General features: G+C 63.2%; 1 protein-coding gene across 1 annotated transcript in view; it reads right to left on the reverse strand.

Moving 5' to 3' along the window:
• Positions 1–23779, reverse strand: part of LRP1 (LDL receptor related protein 1) — a 96008-nt gene that overhangs the window by 18717 nt on the left and 53512 nt on the right. The window contains exons 12-50 of the mRNA XM_067314090.1: positions 23363–23543; positions 22521–22743; positions 22079–22268; positions 21587–21712; positions 20832–20972; positions 20386–20511; positions 20002–20118; positions 19828–19908; positions 18750–18800; positions 17646–17813; positions 16892–17074; positions 16332–16532; positions 15993–16238; positions 14903–15100; positions 14126–14330; positions 13796–13960; positions 13113–13357; positions 12585–12716; positions 12218–12445; positions 11819–11993; positions 10975–11069; positions 10596–10745; positions 10220–10360; positions 9802–9930; positions 8261–8392; positions 7591–7725; positions 7374–7503; positions 6884–7010; positions 6436–6587; positions 6109–6233; positions 5434–5805; positions 4062–4251; positions 3351–3555; positions 2919–3111; positions 2348–2473; positions 2099–2227; positions 1504–1623; positions 687–800; positions 21–170 (exon numbers count right to left, since the gene is read on the reverse strand). Coding sequence (XP_067170191.1) covers positions 21–170; positions 687–800; positions 1504–1623; positions 2099–2227; positions 2348–2473; positions 2919–3111; positions 3351–3555; positions 4062–4251; positions 5434–5805; positions 6109–6233; positions 6436–6587; positions 6884–7010; positions 7374–7503; positions 7591–7725; positions 8261–8392; positions 9802–9930; positions 10220–10360; positions 10596–10745; positions 10975–11069; positions 11819–11993; positions 12218–12445; positions 12585–12716; positions 13113–13357; positions 13796–13960; positions 14126–14330; positions 14903–15100; positions 15993–16238; positions 16332–16532; positions 16892–17074; positions 17646–17813; positions 18750–18800; positions 19828–19908; positions 20002–20118; positions 20386–20511; positions 20832–20972; positions 21587–21712; positions 22079–22268; positions 22521–22743; positions 23363–23543 — 6297 coding nt within the window. The remainder of the gene's footprint in view (positions 1–20; positions 171–686; positions 801–1503; positions 1624–2098; positions 2228–2347; positions 2474–2918; positions 3112–3350; positions 3556–4061; positions 4252–5433; positions 5806–6108; positions 6234–6435; positions 6588–6883; positions 7011–7373; positions 7504–7590; positions 7726–8260; positions 8393–9801; positions 9931–10219; positions 10361–10595; positions 10746–10974; positions 11070–11818; positions 11994–12217; positions 12446–12584; positions 12717–13112; positions 13358–13795; positions 13961–14125; positions 14331–14902; positions 15101–15992; positions 16239–16331; positions 16533–16891; positions 17075–17645; positions 17814–18749; positions 18801–19827; positions 19909–20001; positions 20119–20385; positions 20512–20831; positions 20973–21586; positions 21713–22078; positions 22269–22520; positions 22744–23362; positions 23544–23779) is intronic.

A 23779-nucleotide genomic window follows, 5' to 3' on the forward strand; every position in this document is an offset into this window, starting at 1 on the left:
GCCCCTCTCCCCGCTCTCACCTGGGCAGTTGCGCTCGTCTGAGTAGTCTCCGCAGTCGTTGGCCCCGTCGCACACCCAGCTTGGAGCGTAGCACAGGGAGGTATGTTCGCACTTCTGGAAGGTTGTGCCCTTCACCCCCAGCTTGAAATAGCTGCTGCAGTCGGTGGCGGCTGCAAGGGAGCAGACCAAACGCCCCGAGTGATGGGCGCTGCCCCCTGCGGCACAGCCCTTCTGCTCGGGCTCCTCGGGGCAGCACAAGCCCCCGCTCTCTCACCAGCAGCTCTGCCCACTCTGCCCCAGCACCGCGCTGATCTCGCCCCACGCGTCTCCTGCAGCCCCGAGTTGCTGGGGCAACCCACATTTCCTGGCACCTCACTAAGTGCTGCTGACGAGCTGTCAGACAGCGAGGTGCTGAGCACCGTGCGCGTGGGCTGGAAGAGACAGCGAGGGCCGGTACCTCTTCCAGCACACAGGCCAACCCGGACTGGCCTCTGCTGATGGCATCTGAACCAAGACCCTTCCCCTCCTCTCCTTCCCCCTCAACACAAGTCCCACAGCCTGAAGCAAGCTGCAGGACCCGGGATTCCCCGCCCGCAGGCGCAGAAGGCAGGAGCATCTCTGAAGGCTACGGGGCACATCCCAGCCGGGGAGGCAGCAGGGGACAGCACGGCAAGCGGGGCACTCACTGCAGTTCATTTCGTCGGAGGCATCCTCGCAGTCGATGAACTGGTTGCAGCGGCTCGAATTCCCAATGCAGCTCCCATCCCGGCAGCGGAACTCCGTGGCCGCGCAGCTCGTTTCTGCAACATGGGGAAACCGCGGCGGTGAGGCCGGCAGGACCCACCGCTGCAGCCGCCCGCGGCCCTCTGCCCGTGCTGCAGCCACGCACGCACACGTGTGCACATGCTGCCTTCTGCCCGGCGGCTCTGCCCAGCCTTGGACCTGCGCTCCCAGCTCCGTCCCCTCCTCCCAGTTGGTTCCTCTCTGGCTCATGGATTTTGCCTGCCATGCCTGAACTTGTCTGCTGGGCTGGCCTTTTGCTAGGGGGCTTGGCCTGGTGCGGAGACGCTCCTAAGTTTCTCGGGCAGTTCTAACCCAGGCAAAGAGGCTCCTGCAGACCTGCGGCTCCCAACAGGCACCTCAGCAGGACGCTGCCCTTGGAGATGCGTGGGTGCCCTTTTCTCAGGAGCACAGCAGCAGTGACATGGCACCTTGCCACCATCTTGTGCTCTTCCTGGATATTAAACCACTATTTTTAAGTGGCTCCGGTTGCTGCACTGCCCTTCTCGGGAGCTCCTCTTCCCAGCTATCAGGGAGTGAGTTTTACAAAGCTGGTGCATAGAACACGCAGCACAGCCAGGGTTTTAACCTTGACTCTGCTAAGCCCTGGTTCTGCTTTGATCCTGTCAAGCTGAAGGTAACTCATTCCTGAAGCCTCTGTCCCTGTCCCAGACAGCTGACAGTGCTGGCAAGGGCTGGCACAGCGCCAGCCAGCCTGCTTACTGTTACACGGCACTTCGTCCGAGTTGTCCCCGCAGTCATCCACACCATTGCACCAGTAGCGACTGGCAATGCAGCGGCCGTTCATGCAGTGCAGATAACCCTTCTTGCACTTGCGGCTGCCTGCAGGAGAGAGGGGAATGTGAGGGCAAGGGGAGGGCAAGGGCCTCCAGGCTCTCCAGCTCCTCAGGGACCCTTCAGCAGCAGAGATCAGCCTGCAAGATCAGGAAACAGATTCCCTTGGGCTGTGCTGGCAACATCAGAAGGTTAAGCTTGGCCTCTGCCCAGCACAGAGACCCCTCCCAGCCAAGGAGCAAGGGCTGGTGTTAGGGGAAGGGTGCTGCAACCTCCTCGGGACAGCTCACGGCACCCCACTCTCTAGCCTACCCCCCACAACTGGAAAAGTCCTGGAGCCCCGAAAGCCTGGCCCTGATGGGCCCGACTCTGGGAGCGCAAGAGGGGCTAAGAAGAGTGGAGGGACACGAGGAGACAACCCAGGAGACCTGGCTCCCTTTGGCCAGCAGAGCTGACGGCTGAAGCAGGGTGTGTGTGTGCGTGAGTGTGTGTGCGAGCAAAGCAGCAAGAGGAGGAACCTTACTGCAGTAGGACTGCTTCTCATCTGACTTGTCCTTGCAGTGGACCACACCATCGCAGGTCCGGCTGAAGTCAATGCAGTCGCCGTTCCCACATTCGAACTCGTCGTGCACGTTGCAGGTGGAGTTCAGGGCTGGGGCGGGGGGTGAGGAACGTCAGTTCCGCCGGGATGAGACAGGCTACCTCCTCCCCCCGCCCCCTTCCTCCTCCCCTCTCCATCCCCACCAGCTCCCCGCTTCCACCTCCCCTCCACCTTTGCAGGTGAAGTCCTCCTGCAGGACACGCTCGCCACGGCAGGAGCAGTTGACATGTCCTTTGGGCGTAAGCAGGCAGAGATCCTGACAGCCGCCGTTGTTCACTCTGCAGGGGGACAGCTCGCCTAGGAGAGACCGAGAACAGCATCTGAGCAACCCTTTCCCCTCATGCGCCTGCGGGGGGACAGAAAAGTCTGGGCTCTCCCCCGAGCTCTTCAAAAGGGGGCTATGAGGGGACGTATGCATTTGGGGGCATTCAGCCTCCTTGGACCTCGTAAGGAGGACGCCCTGGGAACAGCACAAATGGGGCAAATTCTCTCCCTCTCCAGCCTGCACAGAGGATGGACACGGACAGACCTTGGGGGATACACGGCTTTGGGGTGTGAGAGCCCTTAACGGGCAATCACAGGATAGGAAAGACGGCGGGATAAACTCCACTTTCCCCAGCCTTCAGACGGGCTAGAAGAGCCAGAGCTGTCTGGCAGGGGGTTCGAGAAGCCCCCACAGCCCAAGAGGAGGCCAGGCAGGGCAGGGGCATGTGGGGGCGAGCGTGTGGGGTGGTGTCCTTACAGCTGTCGGTGTCGTTGGCCACAGCAATGATACCCATGGGCTGCTGGGGGATGTCAACACGTAGAAGCTTCATGTCGGTGCCCACGTATTTGTTAGCTCGTTGTACAGCCCTGCGTACCCAGTCCGTCCAGAAGATGTAATCACCATAGACAGCCAGGCCAAAGGGGTGCACAGGCTCCGATTTCAGGATCACCTGCCAAACATTGGCAAACCATGAGCACCAGGGATCTTGGCTGTAGGACACAGTCCCCAGCATCACCCCAAACAGCTCCTATCCCAGTGCGTCTGCCAAGGGAAGACCTGACTTCCCTTTGCCGTAGGAACAGCTCTGCTCCTTCCAACCTCAACCATTCTGCTTTGCCCAGTCCAGGTCTTGCCTCTCGGCACTCCTCCCCCCCCTCCCCCATCCTTGGTGTGGGGGCCTTGACTCACATGGCGGTGGGAGCCATCGTACTCGCAGCGCTCGATTTTGTCCAGTGTGGCATCCGAGAAGTAAATCTTCTCGGCCTTGTGGTCAATGGCTAGCCCATTGGGTGTCCGTATGTCCTGGTCAATGATGATGAGGACGTTGGCACCAGACAGAGTGGCACGCATGATGCTGGGGTGCTGCTCGTTCCAGTTGGTCCAGAACATCAGGCTGGAAGGGAAGAGACATAAGATGCCTTTGAAAATCCCCCCGTTCCCCACGCATGCTGGATCCACCCATCCCAGCCACTGGCAGATGGTGGTGGCCCACCCCTTTGCTGCTGTGGAGTTCCCAAGGACTTTGGGATGGATAGGGCCACTGTCCCCAGCGTAAAGGGGGTGGGAGGGGATGAACAAGGCAGCTGGGAAGGGTGACACTCCATGGTTGGCACTCCATGGTACCTGCTGGCTGGAGAAGGGGATGGGATGTGGTTTCTGCATTTGCTTCCGGGTGCTGGCTCCAATCCCGGGAGGGCTGTGTAGGGACAGGGGGACACGGGGCTCTTCCTCCCTGGGGCACCAGTCTGATAAAGCCTCCATTCAGGGAGGTCAACAGGCTCGGGAAGTGGGAACCAGCGTTTTCCCCACAGAGGAGGGGTGCCTGTCCGGACGCTGGCCCTGGACCACATAGACGCAGCAGACTGGCCGGCCCCAGCCTTGGGGATGATGGCCACTCACTTCTGGCACTCATCCAACACGAAGGCCCGGGGGTGATCGTCTCCTGACATGGTGATCACAGTCTCCCTCTCGAAAGCCCCTAGGCGGCTCTGGTCCACCGTGTGGCGGGTGATGGTGGAGGTGGTGTAGCTCGTCCAGTAGAGCGTGTCCCAGCCACGGTGGTAGGCCAGCCCCTCCACCGAGCCCACGTCTGAAGGAGGGGAGAAGGATGACATGGGTGAGATCCCGGACCTAGGGCTGCGTCCGCCCCCTCGCTCCTGCTGGGCATCCCGGCTCATCCTGCACAGCCGGTGCTAACGGTGACGTTTGATGTGGCCTCTTCGGCAGCCTGACATTATTGCTTTTAATTACACCCCCAAAAATCTCTCAGAAGCAGGACACGAAACAAGCCGTGGCTCTTGCATATCTCGAGAGCCCAAGAGCGGCAGGAGGAGCTCGCTCTGCACAACCAGCCGCTGCGCTCGGACGCAGCATCTGAAGAGAGAACGGGCACCGTGGACACCCTCCACCCTCCATCTCCTCCAGTGGCCCCCAGGCAGCAACACTAAGAAGGTAAAAGACCCCCCGTCCTAGGGGTGGGAGAACTGAGGCTCCGAGGCACAAAGTGATGAGCCCAGAGTGAAACAAAGATCTGTGGCAGAACAGGCAAAAAAAACCCTCTTCCTTCTGGAGTCCCAGTCCAGGAACTTGAACCGCACACCCATCCTTCCTTCCCCATTAATGATCAACAAAAGGCTTAATGAACCGGCTACAAGAGACGGGACCTGCTCTCCTGATCTCAGTAATAAAAGCTATCTCAAGTGCCAAATGTAAATACACTCATTAGCGAGCACATTTATAACCCTTGCTGGAGGCTTTCCCTAGTGACACGGAGCAACAGACATGGTCTTTCCAACAGCTGTAGGAGCCAATAAAACTAATCAAGTGCAAACCAAGGGCTTTGAGGTGAACATGGGGCCAGGCCATGGCAAGGTTTGTTCAGGCTTGACAGTTCTGTCTTAGAAGTTAAAGGCAAACACAGAGCAATTCCAAAGTTTGCTGCGGTGCCTTGTTTCTAGAGCAATGCACACACACGTGCGCGCCTGAGCCTCCGGATACACTTTGCCAAACAAGCTCGGCAGACTGCTTCTTACTACCTTCAAGTCCTCTGTCGTGGGCTGTTGTCTCTTCTAGAGACCCCAGTAGGAAATTCACAGCTGAACCCTTAACAGCCATCGCTCAAAATGCCTCCCCCAAAAGCACTAACGAAGGAAAGGAGAAGAGACCCCGGGCGAGGAAGGAGGGAGCTCGGGAAGGGGTGACTGGGGGAGCAGCAGAAAAGCGGGGGCCGAGGGAAGATGTGAGGAGGGGAGCCCGCGCCCGCGGCACTCACTCTCCACAATGGTCTTGCGTCCTGTGCCGTCGTCATTGATTTGCTGGATGTTGCCAAAGTGGATGTCGCTGTAGAAAATGCGGTTGCTGCCCTTGGAGCCGTAGCGGTAGTCGAAGGCCAGGGCGATGACGTTCTTCATGTGCTCCGCGTCCTCAAAGGGCTTGATGGGCGCGTTGAGGTTGTTCTCATCTGACAGGTGGATGCTCTTGAGGATGGTGCGCTCCGAATACAGCAGGTAGCCGTCGTAGTCCCGGCAGCTCACGCCGTCCTCAGAGAGCATGCCGTGGGCGCAGGCGCATGTCCTCTGCCCATTGCCCCGGAAGAGGCACAGCTGCTGGCAGCCCCCGTTGCTCTGGGCACAGATGTTGGTGCCTGAGGCAGAAGAGAGGCTTTATTTAAAGGGCTGCGCGGGCTCTGTGCGGGAGGATGTTCCTGCTAGACAACTTTTCACCTCTCCCCTAGTTCCCAGAGGAAGCAGGTGAAGAAACGGGCTCAACCCACGGCATGACATGGTTCTTTCATGAGGACACAGCAGCCCATTTGTCTCCTTCCCCCTCCCCTCACATCTGTCCGTGGTGGGCGACCAACCCTCTCCCATGCCCTGCTGGAGATGGCAGCCGCCACTCGGCTCAGCCACGCGAGGCTGCCCAAACTCGGCTCCCAGCCCAGCCCTACCCTTCTGCCTGGCGCGGTTGAACACTTTGATGTCCTTGAGCTGCACGCCGATCCCTGTCCGCAGAGACACCGACTCCGTGGCGTTGTCCTTGCTGCCTCTTTTAATGGAGCCGTTCGCATGGGTCCTGGGAAAGCAAAGCGTCACTGAGCGGCGGACACAGGGCTCAAGCCAGCTGGGCAGTGCCAGTGCACCGCGACCGTCCCTCCGCCCTGCTGCTTTCCCCCCGCAGCACCCCGAGGACCTGCCGGGTCCCCCCATCCTCTTGCCTCCCACTTCCCCCCGCCAGCCCCAGGCACCCGCAGCACCACCAGGTCAGGGGACTGTACCGGTCGCTCCAGTAAATGTAATCCTCAAAGACAGACACCGAAAACATGTCCATGTTGTTGCTGGACAGGACAACTTCTCGGTTTTCTCCAGTTTCCAGGTCAATTCGTTCAATCTTGTCAGTCCGAGCATCGCACCAGTAAAGCTTCCCATCCTGAAGCGAGCAAGAAACCAGCCCAGTCAGCAGGAGAGCAGTGCTCAGCAGGGGCTGGGCCTGAGACACCCCTGCACCGCCTATCACACCTAAGGTTTGGAAGATGACAACCCTGGACAAGCTTCCCTGCGCCAGAGGGGAGACTCCAGAGCCCTAGGGAGGGCGGTTGTCTCCTCCAAAGGCTCGGCCCCACAGACACCTGCATCCCTGCAAGGACCATCTAGGCCTGCGCAGCCCCTGCCAGGCCCGTGGGAGGGCTGACGAGGAGGGCACTGTCCTTCCAGGTGCTGCCGTACCTCATAGTCAACCGATATCCCGTTGGGCCAACTGATGCTGACGTTCACCAGCACCATCCGCTCGGTGCCGTCCAGGCGAGACCGCTCGATGCGGGGATACTGCCCCCACTCCGTCCAGAACAGGTACCTACGAGGGAGGAGCAGGGACATGCACAGAGCTCATCCGGAGCAGCATCTCTGGCCTCGGAGGGGAGGACGAACACCAGGTCCCCCACGAAGTCAAGGAGAGCTGTGATTTCTCAGCACCCCTAGGGAGCCAGTTCAGCACATCGCTGAAAGCGGGGGGTAAATCCAGCTGCTGCTTTGGGTACCCTAGGCCTAACCCTTGGCGGGGCACAAGGCAGTACCAGAGAAAACAGGAGAGACCTAGGAGCCCTGCTCCTCTGCTGAGTGCAACCACAGGCTCCCGCAGGAGCGGTGGGAGGGCTCCGGTGCGCACCCGCCCCTCCAGCTGACAGCACCCTCTGGGCAGCTCTGTGCGATTCCTCACCCCTTCTCCGGATGGACTGTAATGGCCCGTGGCTTGTCCAGACCCTGGGAGATCACCACGTAGCGGAAGGACCCGTTCAGCCTGGCCACCTCAATGACATCGAAACCCTGATCTGTCCAGTAGATGTTTCCTGGAGAGAGGGGGACAATGAACACCCATGCGAGCCCTGTCCCTGACTCCCCATGGATATCTCCATGCTCAGGAGCCCATTTCTCACCTGCAATCCAATCCACAGCGATGCCTTCCACCCGGCCGATGCCGTTGGTGACCACGTCCTCCCGCCACGTCTGGTCCCGCTTGGCCCGGCTGATGGTGCTCAGACCCATATCCACCCAGTATATGGTATCGTTCTCTAGGAGGGGGCAGGCCGGAGCACTCGGGTCAATCACCGGCTTTAGGTCGCCCCAAGGATGGCGCAGACTTGGGCTGAGCTCCATCCCACAGCCCCGGCGGGGGGACCCAAGACCCTCCCTCAACCCGAGATGCAGACGGGAAACGCTCTGTGGGAGGGCACTGCCCGAGGACGGGCTGGGTACTGCGGGTGCAGGGCCTCCTGCCAGAAGCGTAGGGAGCAGAGGAGGCTGCCGGGACAAGGTGCAGGGGAAGGGTTCCCAAAAGAGAGGAGAGGAGCGGGGTCCTGAGGAACCGGCTCAGCATCCGAGGATCTCTGGGCACCAGGCTTGGCAGAGAGCAGCCGCTCTTTCAGGATCAAAGGGATCAGGCTGGCAACGTGAGGGCCAGGGGGGGTCGGAGCAGCCCCCACCTCCCGTGCTCCCTCCCTCCCCAACCTCCACCTCCATCTCCTGGCGCCCACAAGGGGCAAAGCAGCTCTTCCCCGAGGCACAGTGGCAAAGCCGGGCGCCCCGGCTCCCAGCCCCTGCGGTCACCTGCGTGGAAGTCGATCCCCACGGCCAGGGAGGTCCCAGACACTGGCACCAGGGCATCTGACTTGTCATTGGGATCCAGGGGAATTCCGCGGATCCCCTCGTGGACTGAGTACAGGAGGAAGGAGCCAACACCTGCAACACAGATGCAGGAACAGTCAAACCCTGCGGAAGAGGTTCGCCCCACCGCAAGCCTCAATGACGGTCACAGTTCCCCGGAAACCTGCTCGACAGCTGGAGGAGCATCAGCCTGGGCAGGACGGTGCGAGGGCCTGACCCTGCCACCGCCACAGCACCACGTGCCATGCCGGACACGAGCCCTGGGATAGCGGAGGGGCAGTGGGCAGAGCAGGGCATCGGACGATGCTGCCTGGAGCTGCCGGCAGGCTCGGACACTGCCGGAGGCATTGCCGCACGGCAGCCCCGACACCTGCCTCGCGGCCCGCTCCGCGGCTGGGTCCGGGACACAGGGACAGGAGAGACCGAGCAGCTCCCAGGAGTCCTGTCTGGAGCTATGGAAGGAGCCCAGCGCATGGATCTACCTGGAGGCTGCAAGCTCAGAGGCCCGTTCAGGGGGTCTGGATCTAGGTGGGGACGCAGGGGAGGCACGAGCGCAGCTGCTTCTGCAGCGAGGCCTCCTTCCAGGGCTCCCTCCGTCCCCCGAGCGCTGACAAAAGCTCGGTGTTGCATTTGGGTCAGGGCAGTGCTTGTTATTCAGTCCCTGCCCTGACCCAGATGGTGCTGCAACTTTGCCAGCCCCGTCCAAAAATACCCAGAACATTTTGCACATAAACAGCCTTTGAGAGAGGCCCCGGTGGTGAATGGTGGGGGGGCTCTTCCCTCCCAAGGGTTACAGCGGCAAGTCGGGCAGAGATTTGGGAACTGCAGGGCAAATGCTAATGGGGAGCTTGAGCTGCGAAAGGCACCCGGCAGAGGTTGCTCGCAGCTGCAGGGCCGGGGCTTCGCTCTCCCCCAGCGGCAGGGAAACATCTGCAAAGCAGGACGACTTCAGGGGGGCTCCCCCAGCCATGGAGCAGGACAGGCCAGCCAACCCCATTCCCCGTGATTTCAGGGACACATCCCCACCACCAACATCGAAGGTGTCCTCTCTCCTCCGAGAGCTCCCACTTCAGTGCCCGCCGCGGCGTCTTGCCCCCCATCCTCTAAACCCGGAGTTCCTGTAAAGCACGCTGCTCCTGGATCCACCCTGCCCATCCCTGCTCAGCGCCTTGTAGGCGCGCGAGTCGCCCTACGGCCCATCTCGGCCCCTGCTGGGCTCCGGCCCTGCCGCGGCGCCCAGTCGCCTGCAGCCCTGCGCGGCGCAGGGCCACCGGGGAGGAGGCAGCCCCGGCGGGGAGCCGCGGACGGCCGCGCTCGGGAAGCGCAGCGAGCGTCGCGCTGCCGCGTAGGCTTTGCTCCCCGGCCTGCGATCGATTCAGCCGGACAGCGCCGCGCTGCGCGAGGCCGTGGGGCCTCTCCGCTCCCAGGGGACGCGGCAGGAGGGGAGGGCGGCCGAGGGGCATGGGGAGTGGGCACGGACTCACCCTCGCAGGACTGCTGTCCGCTCTTCAGACTGTAGCCAGCGGTGCACATGCAGGACCGGGAAGTCTCCGAAGTGGGGAGGCAGAGCTGCGAGCAGTCGCCGTTATTTACGCTGCAGGGGTTGGTTCCAGCTACCGCAGGGAGAAGAGAAAGTCAGGGGCAGCTGGGGGCTGGGGCCACGTCCCCGAGGGCTGCAGGCAGCTGGGAGAAGGCTGGTCAGCCACGGCCGTTGCTGCCTGCTGCACGGCACCGCAGCAGGAGACGTGGGCGCTCCGACAGCTCTGGAGGAACCGGCTGCAGGGATGATGGGCAGGCGTGGGCCGGCGGGGAGAAGGCCTGGACAGCCACAGGGCTCCCAGCGGAGCAGGAGAGCCTCTCCCCGGCCCTGCAGAAACCTCTGCCGCAGAAAGGCGAGCTTACCCTGCTGGATGCTCTCGTCATACACCTTCATGTGCATCACCAGCGTGGTGCTGTTGCGCAGCACAGTCACCTCCGTGCCATCCCTCTTGTTGCAGGTGCCCATCCTCTCCGAGGCCTGGTCAGCCCACCACAGCTTGTCGCCTGTGCGGGGAGGAAGCAGGAGCATGCGGCAGCTTTCCCACCCTCTTCCTCCCCCAGCTGCACGTCTCTTCCCATCTGTAGGGCAGAGCTGCAGCTCCACGCGGATTCACACGTGACAACATGGGAACAAGAGGTCTCATCCCCTCCCACAGCTACTAGAGGTGGCAGTGAGCGGTCTGAGCCTGGGAAAGGACTACAGCTTTGCGAGCACCCCCGGCATCCTGCCAGCTCTCACCCATGATGGCCAGCGCAGTCGCCTTGCTCAGCTGGCTCTTCACCGTCTCGATCACCTCCAAGCCACTGCCATCCAGGTTGCACCTGTTAATGGCGCCGTTGCCAGAGCTGATCCAGTACAGCTTGCTCTCTGGGTAGTCGATGGCCAGCCCTGGAAAGCAACGGACCGTCAGCAGCTCGCTCCAGCAGCCGGGAGGAAGGAAGGGACCAGCAGAGCGGGTGGGGAGAGGGGACCAGGCATGCTTCCCCGCAGTCTGGGGCAGCTCGGCCACCAGTCCTGCCGGGAGCAGAGCTGCCAGGGCGGGTTGGAGGCAATTTGGGCCAGCCAGGGAGCTGGGAGGCGGGGGCACCCCAGAGGGGTTGTGCAGGGACGTCCGTACCAACAGGCCCTTTCTGGTTGCTGAAGAGGAGGGTGCGGTTGCTGCCGTCCATGTTGGCCACACTGATGTTGTCCCCATCCGTCCAGTAGAGCTTCCTGCACCCGTGAGAGCACAGTGAGCGTGGTGCGTCTAACAGAATGGCCCACGCCTCCCGCAGCGAGACCCACCTCTCCTGCCCGCTTCGTCCCTCTGAGCTCTGCCAGCATCCCACCATCCCAGCCGGCACCCTCACCTCCTCTTCAGGCTCCGGCGAACCCTTTGCTGGCCCTTCTCTCCCTCGTGCCACCCAACCAGGACAGGCTGGCTGCTCCCTTGCCTCAAGCGCCGGGCCCACAGGCCCAGGGAAGCGAGCGTGGTGTTTGCAAGCACACACGCACCCCGTCCAGCAAGGCCCTGTGCGCAGAGCAGCAGCCTGTCCCCCTCCTCTTGCACACACGCACCGGCACATGCTCGTGGCTGAACATTCATCTGCAGCCTGCTCAGCTTCGCATACGCTCTCCTACACACACGCGCACACGTGCACGTACGGAAGTACAGCCGGCTCGTTCAGGCACACTGGCAGATGCACACCTCCTAAGCTGAGGCCCATCTCCTTTTCTCACAGCTCTCCTACGCGCGCTGACGCATACGAAGTGCAACCTGTTCTCCCCAGCCCCGTGCACGTGCACCAGCTCTGCCACGCACACGTGGGCCTGCACACACCTTCGCTTCCTTTGACGCTCCCGGCCCTCTGCATCTGCGCCTGCTGGCGCCCCGTGTCCCCAGGGCCCCCGGCGTGCTGGGGCCGGAGCCGTGAGCGCGGAGCAGCGGTGCTCCCAAGCCAGCCCGCGGCTGGGACACCTACCCTTTGAGGGGGTGAACCACCAGGCAGTGGGGCTTGTCCAGCCCCTGGATCACCGCGTTCTTAAAGGAGCCATCCAGCCGCGCAACGTTGATCTGCTTCTTGTTGGCGTCATAGCTGGTCCAGAAGAGGTTTCTGGAAACCCAGTCCACCGAGAGGCCATGAGCGTTGGGCAGGTCTGAAAGGGCGAAGGGAGACTCGTTAGTTGTGGGGACAGGCTCTGGCATGATGCTCAAACTGGAGAGAAAAGGATGATTAAGTGGACCAGAAGCCTCCGGAAGCCTGGAAGCCCAGCAGCTTGCTCCGCGGCGGGAGCAGCCATGCTGGTTAATGCCACCTCTGCCATGTCACGGGGGCTGAGGGGAGGGCAGAGGGTGCAGAGGAGCACTCCTCCTCACCCACCTGCAGAGACCACAGTCTCCACGCCGGTGCCGTTGATGAAGGCTCTCTTGATGGTCTGAGTGCGCACGTCGGACCAGTAAATGCGCTGCTCCAGGGCATCGTAGTCCACTACAGTGACGTTGTCGATGTCGGGCACCGTGAAGGAGATGATGTAGTTGTAGTAGGGGTTGTCAATGTCCACGCCGCGGATCTCCATCTGCCGCGCGTACAGCAGGAACTTCTTAAACTCTGGGGAGAAGGGGCGAGACGGGGCAGTAGTGGGAGCTCACCCTGGAGAGCCCAGCGGGGTCTGCAGCAGGGCACCTTCTCCTCCTCCCTCCTGCCCGGGGGCAGCCGGGCCCAGCCAGGAGCCCTGGGCACATCCTACCGTAGCAGGTTGTGTTGTCCTTGTCCAGTTTCATGAGGTGCGGGCAGGCACAGGACAGGGAGCGGTTGTAGTTGATGAGGCAGAGGTGGGAGCAGGGCCCTTTGCCCCCGTTGGCTTCGCAGGGATTCGGAGCTGCGAAGGGAGAAGGACAATCAGCGACACCTCCATTCGCAGGGCCGCCTGCCCGCAGCGCGCTTCAGACACCCCTGCCGGGGAACAGCTTGCCCCATGGCCTCCCCTGGACCCGAGAGGGAGCCGGGGCACCCTCCGCCTTCGGCCTCATCAAACCAGGGCATCTTCTCTGCACCGGTGGCCAGGGCCGTGGAGGTAGTCTCCTGGCTCAGCCGGGAGGTGAGGAGGGGCAGCCTGCAGGCTCTCCCAGCCCACGGGAGCTTTTTCCCTCCTGAAGCACGAGCGGAAACAACTCGCCTGCAACACGCTAAGTGGATGCGGGCGCGCGCCGAGCGCGAACGCCGTGTCCCCACCACGCTTCTCCCACCCCACGTCGCAGCCTCCTGCAGGCCTCACCCAGCGGCTGCCGGGAGGGGTGATACACCTGCAGGTCGAAGGGCTGCGTGTTCGTCCTCTGCACCACCGTGACGTTATGCCCGGTCCATTTGTTGGCCTTGGCCAGCGTGTTGGTGCGCCAGTCGGTCCAGTAGACCTCGCCCCCATAGAGGGTGACGGCAAAGGGATGCGACAGGTACTCGTGGCCCCGCAGCACCTCGATGTGCCCTGTTCCGTCATACAGAGCTGAGTAGATAGCGTCTGACCTGTGCCCCAACAGAGATGGGGAGAGGGAGACAAGGGGTGAGAGCGGGCGGACAACTGGGCACAGGCAAGGGCCAAGTATTTCACACCGCAGCAGCAACAACCCGCAGGGTCCAGGCCACCACCGCCTCTGCTCTGCATAATGCTGCAGATGAGGATGGCCGCTGGGTCACACCAGGGAGTCAGAGCTCCTGCAGAGGAGAAAACCCAGACGAAAGGCTGGAACATGCTACAGGCACCATCAGACTCCCCCAAGGAAGGGCTTTGCACCAAGCCTGGAAGTCAAAGGGCCGAGCAACACGGAAGCAACCAGGAAAATACCAGAGCTGGGAGGGATGGGCGAGAGGCTGAGGTCCCAGCGGCTGGGAGGTGCTCGGAGCAGCCTGGGGGACTCGGGAAGGGGAGGAGGCGCCGGGGGGAAGATGGCCTCCTGCTGTTACCTGGCATCGATCCAGAGGATGCGCTTCTCCAGGTAGTCGACGGTGAGCCCATTTGGCCAGCCCCCGGAGCCCGTCTCCTTGTGGATGGTGCGCCGGCCCGCGCCACTCATGGAGGCAGCCTCAATGCGGGGCAGGCTGGCATCCCAGTCCGTCCAGAAGAGGATCCTGCGAGGGACACCGAGGAGGGGCGCTCAGCAAGGGCACACGGGAAAACCGAGCTTCTCCTCCCAAAACAGCAGAGCAGCGTGCCACCAGGCTGGAGCCTGCGGCTTGGTCCCCTCTCACATTGAACATCGTGCCCTGGTGACAGACACCCCCCTCCTGCCGTACCCGTAGCGGGGGTCCAGGGCGATGGCGCGGGGATGCTCGATGTCCCCAGCCAGCAGCGTGGTTCTCATGGTGCCATCCAGCTTGGCCACCTCGATCTGGTCCAGGTTGCTCTCCACCCAGTAGATATTGCCAGCGATCCAGTCCACGGCCAGGCCCTCGGGGGTGGCCAGCCCATACTGTATCACCACCTCAAAGCTGGTCAGAGCTGGGAGGAGCAGTGCCAGGAGAGTCAGGGCTGGGAGCCTCCTCCCTGACACACCACGGGCACCCACGACACCCTAGCCCTGAACAGGTCCACCTGGCTTGACCGGGGTCGACGGGGGAACACGTCCCCCAAGCGAGATTAACGTCTTCCCAAAACATGGCCTGAAGCCCAAAGGGCTCAGCTCTTCCCCTCTCTGTGCACCAGGATGGGGGCAGAGCCTTTGGAGACCCCAGCCCACGTCCGGGTCCAGGTGCCGGGTGCTCCCCCTCCCGCAGCGCCGCCGGCGTCGGAAGGCACCGCTGGGGCGGGGGGGCCTGGGCTTTGTGCTCCCAGCTGCCGGGCTGTAATTACCATTAGGGAAGCATTGGGAATGCTAATTAACTCCTACATAATGAGCAGCCTTGGAAAGCAGAAAGGGATCATTACAGGGGCTGTGGGCTCCAGCCGCCGCTGCACCATTGCCGGGGTGCTAAGGACTCATTTCTAGGAGCCTATGCCAAAAAGGCACCTCCGCTTCTCCTTCCACCCGTCTGGCCTTTGCGAGCTTGCTCCGCACCGCCAGGGCTGCTCACCCCCGTTCTCGAGCAGCTTCCCCCGGTAGATTTTGTCCTCCACCACGTCGGTCCAGTACAATGAGCTCTGGTTGAGGTGGAAGTCCAAGGCAATGGTGTTGCGCAGTCCGGGGACCAGGACACTGTAGTCCCCCCTGTGCAGGTCAATGCGGCGGATCTCGTGGCGGTTGGAGAAGATGATGAAGGGCTTGAAGGGGTCTGGGGAAAACAGGGCAGCGTCAGAGGGGGGGCACGGACAAGGCAGGAACCACATGGGACCAACCATCTTCACGTTCGCGGGTGAAAGGTGTCCCTGGCTCCGGCCCTAGCTGCAGGACCATCCGCATCCCCGTACCGCAGACCCTCCTGCCAGCCCCACCACCGGCACCGCTTCTCTTCTCTCCCCGCTTGGAGGGTCAGCCTGTGCGGCCAGGCCCCGAGGAGAACCAGCCCGGGGTACCATCACAGTCCACCGTAGCCTCGCGCGGGGCCGAGGCTCATGCCCTGCTGCGTGCCTGCACCCCCCGCCGTGTCCTCTGGTTTCAGAAAAAACGTCCCCTGGCCGTGCCGCTCGCTCCTGGGCATCGGGAACAGAGCTGCCTTTCTTGTGCCACCAAGCCTGCCAACCGCAATGAGGACAGCCCCGAGGACAGGGACGCGGCTGTGCCCTTGGCGGGGGACAGCTCCGGCTCACCCACGCAGCAGCAGCAGACCTTGGCAGGACAGCGCGGCCGCTGCACACAAAGCGGGTTCTCACAGGCTGGCAGAGCCCCCCGAGCCCCTTCTGCCCCCAAACCCAGGGTCCGCTTCTCCACTCTGCAGGAACGAGGCCAGCAGGGGAAAAGCAAATTCCCTGCTTAAAATTCCCGAGGAGACACGGGCCAGGGCTGAGCTCTGGGTTGGCCCTGGGAGGGAGAAGGTGGCCACGGAGCCCTGTCTCCTGCAGAGAGCAGCTCCTGCCCGGTAGGGACAGTGAGGGGTCCACTCTCCGCTGGCAGATCCTCCACCTTGGATCAGGCCGGGCCGTGGTCTCCCCGTCGGCACGGTTCTCAGCTCCACCGCGAATCCCTGCACCCCGCAGGGCCCCCCGGTCTCACCCCACCACACGCACCCAGGCTGCGGCAGCTCTCGCCATCGGGCTCCAGCATCCAGCCCTCGTAGCAGGAGCACTTCACGTTGTACTTGTCTTGCTCGCACTTCTGGCTGCACTTGAGGTGCTTGGCACAGTAGCTCTGGATCTGGCAGGTCTTGTTATCCGAGCCCAGCTCCATGCCCAGCGGGCAGGAGCACACGATGCCCTCGCCGGGCGCCACGGTGCAGTTGTGGCTGCAGCCGCCGTTGTTCAGGGAGCACTGGTCTGCAGAGAGGAGAGCCGTGCGGCCGTCAGGGACTTCTCCTCCTCCCTCCGCCCGGGCAGGGAAGGCGCCGGGCATCCCGGCTCAGCACTCACCACAGAGCTCGCCCTCGTCGGAGCCGTCCCCGCAGTCGTCGGAGCCGTCGCAGAGCTTCTCGGGTGGCAGGCAGATGGAGGTGTTGTTGGCGCAGGTGTGGGAGGGCGGTTTGCACACCAGCGACTCGCAGTTCTCCTCGTCCGAGTTGTCCTCGCAGTCGCTGTCCCCGTCACAGACCCAGGCCTTGCTGATGCAGCGGGCTGGCAGGGGGAGGCAAAGACGGTGCAAATCAGACACTGAAGAGTTATTTCCATCACCCAGAAGTCCTCTCTGCCCCCAGATCTGGTGCTGGCTCAAGGGACTTTATTTTTCCTCCAAATTAAAAATACTTAGTTTTCAAATCTAAAAGGGGAAAAACTTCTCCTGAATTCATGTTCCAGGGGTGTTTCCTGCAACCCAGATCTTGGGCCCAAGTCACCCCAGGTCCCATGGGTCTGGCAGGGCCCCGCACACATCCCTCTCTCCGTCCTTGGCCTCGTGAAGCCCAGATGTGCGTTCCTGGCCCGGACCCACGGAGCAGGCGGCGCAGATACGCAGTTCCCCTCCCTCCTGCTGTCACCTGAGTCCTTGCAGCCAAACTTGACGTTGGGGTCGCAGACGTGGGTGACGCCCTCGCAGTTCTTCTCGTCGCTAGAGTCCATGCAGTCGGTGTCGCCGTCGCAGCGCCAGCGCATGGGGATGCAGAGCCCATCCAGCCGGCACTGGAACTCATCCGTGTGGCAGCCTCCGGGTGGGCGCGTGGCTGCCGGAGGGGAAAACATGCTGCATTAATCCCCTGCGCGCCCAGAGCCCAGGCACCAGCTGGGCCTTGCTGGGGTGCGGGAGGAGCTCCAGGCTCTGACTTCAGCAGGGAAATGTCTGGATGCCCCAGGACATGCAGGAGGGTGGTGTCTGGGCATCCAAGGGGGCAGACGAGGCTGCAGGATCCCTCCTGGGAGCAGGGGGCTGGGGCAGCTCTGCCTGGGGGGCTCCTTGCTTTGCAGGGTCTGGGGCCAGGGGACATCTCCCTGCTGCACCCACCTGCCCCTTTGCCCGCTTGCTCCCTGCTGCGCGGCCGCAGAGCCGGTGCACAGGAGGGGACAGGCCTGTTTGGGGCCTCCCAAAGCAGGTCACGCACAAGCTTTTCCATGCCATGGAGCGGCTCCACCCTCAGCCCTTCCCGTGGGCTGTGCCGCAGGCAGGAGCTGGGCTACAAACCACCCTCTTCGTTCCCACATCCCCGTGGACGGACACACGGTGCCAAACGCTCCGAGCCCAGCAAGCCGGAAGAGGGACGGCACGGCCCAGCTCTCCGCAGCCGCGCCGCGGCTCACCCTGGTTGGTGCAGTTGGCGTGGGTCTCATCGCTGTAGTCGCCGCAGTCATTGTCCCCGTCGCACGTCCAGTGCACGGGGATGCAGCGCCCGCTGTTGCACTTGAACTGGTTGCTGGAGCAGGAGTGGCTGCAGCCGGCCTCGTCGCTGTTGTCCCCGCAGTCGTTGTCTGAGGAGGGAAAGGGAGCGGGAGGAGAGTCAGCGCGTGCCGGGCGGCCGCGGCAGGGCCGTGCTGCAGCACGGCGCCGTGGGGCAGCGCCAGAGCATGGAGGCAGCGTCCCCCCGCCTCTGCCAGAGGAGCAGGCTGGGGGAAGCGGGGAGACATCAGGGATCGAGCAGGACCGCGCTGCCAGGCCCCGGAGCGGGAGCCCCAGCTGAACGGAGAGCTCGGTGCCCCGGCCCCCGCCTCCCACCAGACACACTCGCCCGGTGTGGCCGGGCCACCAGCAGCACACAGAGAAATGAAACACAGAAACTGCATAGATCACTCATGTACCGGGGCTGGGAGGGCGCCCAGCGCCAGGGGGGGCGGGATGGGGCCGGGCGCCCCTGCGTGGGCAACGGGGACGGGACAGCCAATTGTGGGTGCCAGTTTGCTGGGGGGAGAGCGCGGCGAGCGCGCCTCCCGCTCGCTCGCAGGCGGCCGGGAGCTCTGGATCCTGCGGCGGCAGCGGTGCAGCACCGGCTCTGGAGCTGCCGGGGCCGGGGCTCCCCCCGTGCGCTGCGCCCCTGCCACGCCGGGCCACCTCCTGCCCTCGGAAGCGCTGGGAAAGCTGGCAGAGCGGGCGGGCGTCCTGGCGTCGGCGCGGGGCCTGCGCTCCCAGCGCCTGCCTCGCGCAGCACCGCCGCAGCTCCAGGCCAGCCCAGCTCCTGCAGCATTGCCGGGCTCCCGCTAACAGGGGCTGAGCTTTTGAGCCTGCTGCGCTGGAGCGAGTGGGGAGGCACGGCTCCTTTTCCTCGAATTCTCTCCGGCTGCTGGAGCGCGATTTTTTGGAGCGGAGCTGCCAGCGTGCGCACAAGGGGGCACGCGGCAGCCCGGCGGGGCGGTGGGGTTAGGGGCGCCCGGGCGGGCCGGGGTCTGGTGCATGTTGATCTATGCACTAACCGGTAGGCTTTGGACAGTTCTTTTCGTCAGAGCCATCCCCACAATCTTTTTCTGAAACACAGAACCAACCAAGACAGGGGAGTGGGCACAATGACACACAAAACAACACAACACAGCACAGGCACAGAGAGCAGCACAACAACAGGCTGACGCGGGGACGCAGACGCCAACATGGAAAGGGACACATGGACGCCGTGCAGTGGCAGGGCCGAGCGGACACCCGGGGGCTGGGCGAGATCAGAAGCAGGGGTGGGCGGGTGGGAGCCCTTTGGCGGCCGGGGGCGGCTCTGGCTCCGTGGCCATGCGGGGTCTGGCCATGGCAGGCCCTCGGCTCCCGTGCACGGAGATGCCCAGCACCAAGGCCATCATTCAGCAGCGTGCTTTCCTTGCTGCCTGGCCACATTTGTGGATCCCCAGGAAAACAGCCGGCCCCATAGCAGCTGGCAGCTCCAAGGCAGGAGGAAGAGGCCACGGGCTCATTAAGAGCCCAGGGAGAGGTTTGCACCCTGCAGCTCCCTGCTTACCTCCCTTACACCAGCTCTAAACATGCCTCACCTACTCTGAAGCCACTAATTAAAACATAACGATGCAGAGTTGTTAGGAAGCCCAAAATAAACCTGTGAGGAAAGAGACCAGCCTTAGGGCAAACCCTCTCTCCCGGGCCTGACCCTGGAAACAGAATAGTGAGGCCAGAGCAGAGCCGCCAGGAGTCCTGCCCCGCTTTTCCCGGGGCTAAGCGCACGGCCTGGCTCAGCCCGGCCACCAGCACAGGCCATGGGAACCTTGCTTAAAGCGCTGGGGTGCACAGGCTTGGTCACCTTGCAAAGGTCTGCTGGAGGGATCCCTGCCCGGCTGCTCCTGCAGCTCCCGCTCCCCCAGGGCGGCCAGGGAACACGCGGGTCCCGGCGCTGCATTTATAGCTCCAGCTAATTCCTCCTGCCTTTGCTGCCTGGGCTCCAGACCGAAGGGAGGTAGCCCTTGTGGACACGGGCCAGCCAAAGAGCCCCGCTCCCCGGCTGCCCCCGGCCTCTGATCTCGCCATCGCGGGCTGTGCCGTGCCGTGCCGGCGGGGCCTTACCGTTGTCACACCGCCAGTTGATGTTTATGCAGCGGCCGTTGTTGCAGGTGAACTGTGTCAGGGGGAAGCAGGTCGGGTAGGCTGCGGAGGAGGCAGAGGCAGGATCAGCGCGGGGAGAGCCCCCTCTCCTCCCCCCGCGCCGCTGCTCCCGGCGCTCTCCCCGGCCCAGCTCACCGCACGAGGCCGACTCATCGGAGCGGTCCCCGCAGTCATCGTCCAGGTCACACGTCCAGGAGATGGGGATGCAGCGCCCGCTGGCACAGGAGAACTGGTTGGGGGAGCACGTCCGGGCTGGACCAGGGGGAGACAGAAAGCTTTAACAACTGGCCGTGCCACAGGGTGCCGGCGGAGAGGTGCAACAAACCCCGTGGCAGAGGTGCAGGAGCCAAACTCGCTGCAGCGAGGGCAGCCAGCACCTGGAATGCAGAGACACCCCCACGAGACCCCCGAAACCCCAGCCACAAACCGGCAGCGTATGCAGGGAACAGCAAAGGCTGCGGCTCAGCTCAGCGGCACGAGTCCTCCCTCCGTCCCCTGAGGGCTTGGCAGGCTCCTCACCAGAGCAGGTGGAGTTGGACTCATCCTCATTGTTCCCGCAGTCGTTGTCCCCATCGCAGAGCCAGCGATTGGGGATGCACCGGTTGTTCTTGCACTTGAAGCGGTCCGAAGGGCAGGTGTGCTGGTCTGCGAGGGAGACGTTTGCTCAGGACCTTCCCTTTCCCATCTCCCACCCCCATTGCTCCTGGCGCAGAGGAAAAACCCAGGCAAAAAAGGCAGAGCGCTGCAGATCAAAGCGGGGATCCAGGTTCCTAATCGCCATTTTCCTTCCTCCTCCCCCACTGCAACCACGTGAACCTGCTCCCCTCCTAGAGCCGGACAGGAGACGCAGGAGCCCCGGCTGCCAGCCCCACATCTAGGGGAAGCCAGATTTCTCGGCTGAGCCCGGATCCCAATGCCCCAGGAGTGCACGGACTGCCACCCCCCGTGCAGGGGCTGCTACGCACGGCAGAGCTCGGCGGCCTCATCACTGTTGTCCAGGCAGTCGTTGTCCCCGTCGCACTTCCAGCGCTCCTGGATGCAGCGGTTGTTCTTACAGGCAAACTCGCCGGGCTGGCACTGCGGAGGGGGGATGTAGGACGGGTTGGCTGGCAAAGGAAAAGCAAGAGGCGGGGATGGTTTTAACCAAGCAGCCGGTGCAGGGATGCAGGGCAGCAGGAGGACAGTCCCACGTCCCCCGGCGGGCAGGCTGCCTCCACGAGCGCCCAGCAGACCCGAGATCCTCGCAGCTCACACGCAGACACCCCATGCCCATGTGCACTGGTTCCCAACAACAAAACGACAACAGGCATTGCGGGACGGAGGGGGACAGATCCCGGATAACTCTGCGCGTGCAGGCATGCTGCCTCAGCAGAACTTCACCCCTCGCATTCGTGCGGAACTGGCAAAGCCCAGCAAAACCCAGGCTCCCCCTCTTGAGCGTGGCTCTCCTCAAAGCTCACGCACAGCAGAGCAAACCCACCCCAGAGTGCTTGGGCACAGACGCCTCGGCACAAGGCAGGCAGCTCCCCTACAGCAGCCTCCACCAGAGATTTCTGCGTGCTTCCCCGGGGAGGCTGCTGGCCTTATCGCCATTTCACAAGAGGAGGAACCGGAGCAGGTGATGCGACTTGTCCGCAGTCTCCCAGCGGAGCAGGGAGCACCCGCCTCCCCCGAGCCCGGAGCCAGCCCATCCTCACCCCGTCCCCACGGAGCAGCCTACCCTGGCAGGTGACCGAGTCCAGTCCCAAGATCTGGTCCTCGGCGCAGGCACACTGCCGGCCCCGAGGGGTGGCCAGGCACAAGCTGCTGCAGCCCCCGTTGTTCACACGGCACTTGTTGGAGCCCACTGCAGACACAAGGCAGGAGAGGAGGGGACGTCAGCGTTCGCGTAACCCTGCCGAACCCTACGGGGGTTGCTGAGTGCCCTCAGCCTCCCACAATTCCCTCCACGGGCTCCACAGCGGGAATCCAGCCGGAGAGCCTAGTCCAGCAGGCCACGCAAGGCGCTGGGGACTCCTTGCAGGATGGGAGCCCAGCTGAACCGGCCGCTGACGCCAGGAGAGAAGGGGAGAAGGAGGGGAAAGGGTGAAGGGCCTGGGATGACTGACAGCAGGGTTTATGGAGAGAGAAGTACAGGGTGCATGGGGACGAGGGGGGAGGGTGCAGGGGATGGACAGACAGCCGTGGTGCAAGACCGCAGAGGCCCCCCGACCTTGCTGCTGCTGGGCGTCATACATCCGGATCTCGAAGATGGGCGGGCGCTCGTTCCGCAGCAGGCTCACCACCTTGGAGGCCTGGTCCAGGCGGTAGATGCTGCCGCTGCGGTACTCGGTCCAGAAGAGGAAGCTGCTGTAGTGGCACAGCCCAAAGGCGTGATTCAGCTCCGGTCCCTCGTACACGATCTGCGGGGCGCAGAGAGGCTCGTCGTCACTCAGGGCGGTGCCGGGGAGCACCGCGCAGCGGGACGGAGCAGGCAGCAGGCAGCAGGGGAGCGCAGCCCAACGCCAGCCAGCCGCCCACCCCGCAGCCCTGCGGGACCGCCGCCAGCTGAGGCGAGGCGTGAGACACCCCGCCGGTGGGAGGGCTGGCTGCCCACAGCCCCCACGTCCCCCCCAGGCAACCGGCCAGCAGGAGCAGGTGGGGCCTCCACTTGCCTTCCGCTCGGTGCCGTTCAGGTAGACCATTTCGATGCGGTCGTAGAAAGCATCCACCCAGTAGAGGATCTTGGCTGGAATGTCCAGGCTCAGCCCGTTGGGCCACAGGACAGTCTTGGAGGTGATAAAGATGTTGCGGTTGGAACCATCCATCCAGGCTCTCTCGATCTTGCCTCTCTTGCTGTCCTTGGGATCCTCCTCCCAGTCTGTCCAGTACATCCACCTGTGAGAGGTGCTAAGCTGTTAGAGGTGTAGGAGATCTGGGCTCTGAGTCCACCCCACCACTGATCTGAAGAGTGACTGGGCTCTGCCTCCTTGCAACTGGGCATTTTGAGTGTAAAATCCCCCATCATCCAGCATCTAACAGGAGGCCCCACAGGCCCCAGAAATCCCTCTCCTGAGCCAGGGACACCCCTCCAGTTGATGAAAGGGGAGCTGCAGCTGCGTGGACCTGAGCACAGGACCTCAGCACCCTGCAGTCGTGGCACCCTTGGCCACAGCTTGAGCGCAGGCAGCTGTGGCTAGGAAGAGGGGCTGGGAGCACATCTCCGGATGTCGGACAGCTGAGGACTCTCCTCCCTCTGCTTTCCAGCAGCAGGGTAAGTGTGCAAGGACAGGGCTCACCGCGTTTGTGTCCCCCGCCAGGCCTGGCTGAGCCGCTTCCGAGCACAGGACATCCTGTCCCAGCACCCAGGAGACCCAGGCTGGGCAAGAGACACGTATGAAAAGGGGGGTGGATGGAGCAGCTGGAGGAACACATCCCTCTCCCCTTCAGCCAAAGGACCATGGCTGAGGCTCCTCACGAGCCCTGCCCTGCCTCGTGCCACCCTCCGCACACTCACCCGTTCAGGGGATCCACCACGATTGCTCGGGGGTGGGTCATCTTCCCCTCTATCAGTGTCTTCCGCGTCTGGGCGGCCTTCTCCAGCCGAGCCACGCTGATGGTCTTTTTCGGGCCATCATCAGTCCAGTACAGGTTGTTCCCCATCCAGTCCACAGCGATCCCTTCCACATTGTGGATGCCTTTGGGGAAAAGCAAGAGCATGCGTTAATCAACAGAGCAGGTGCGGCAGCAGGAAGACGAGAAGTGGAAACGACAGCCCCATACGATTCATGGCGCACGCAGCACCACCTGATCTCAACTGACCCTGCCAGGGAACAACACCTCCCCAAGCCCACGAGCGCGCAGCTCCCCCAGGGGTGCTGGAGCCCCAGGAGCCTGGTCTGGAGCAAGCAGAACTCAGGAGCATCCTCGGCTG

The sequence above is a fragment of the Apteryx mantelli genome, chromosome 33 (assembly GCF_036417845.1).
Source record: "Apteryx mantelli isolate bAptMan1 chromosome 33, bAptMan1.hap1, whole genome shotgun sequence".
NCBI lineage: Eukaryota > Metazoa > Chordata > Aves > Apterygiformes > Apterygidae > Apteryx > Apteryx mantelli.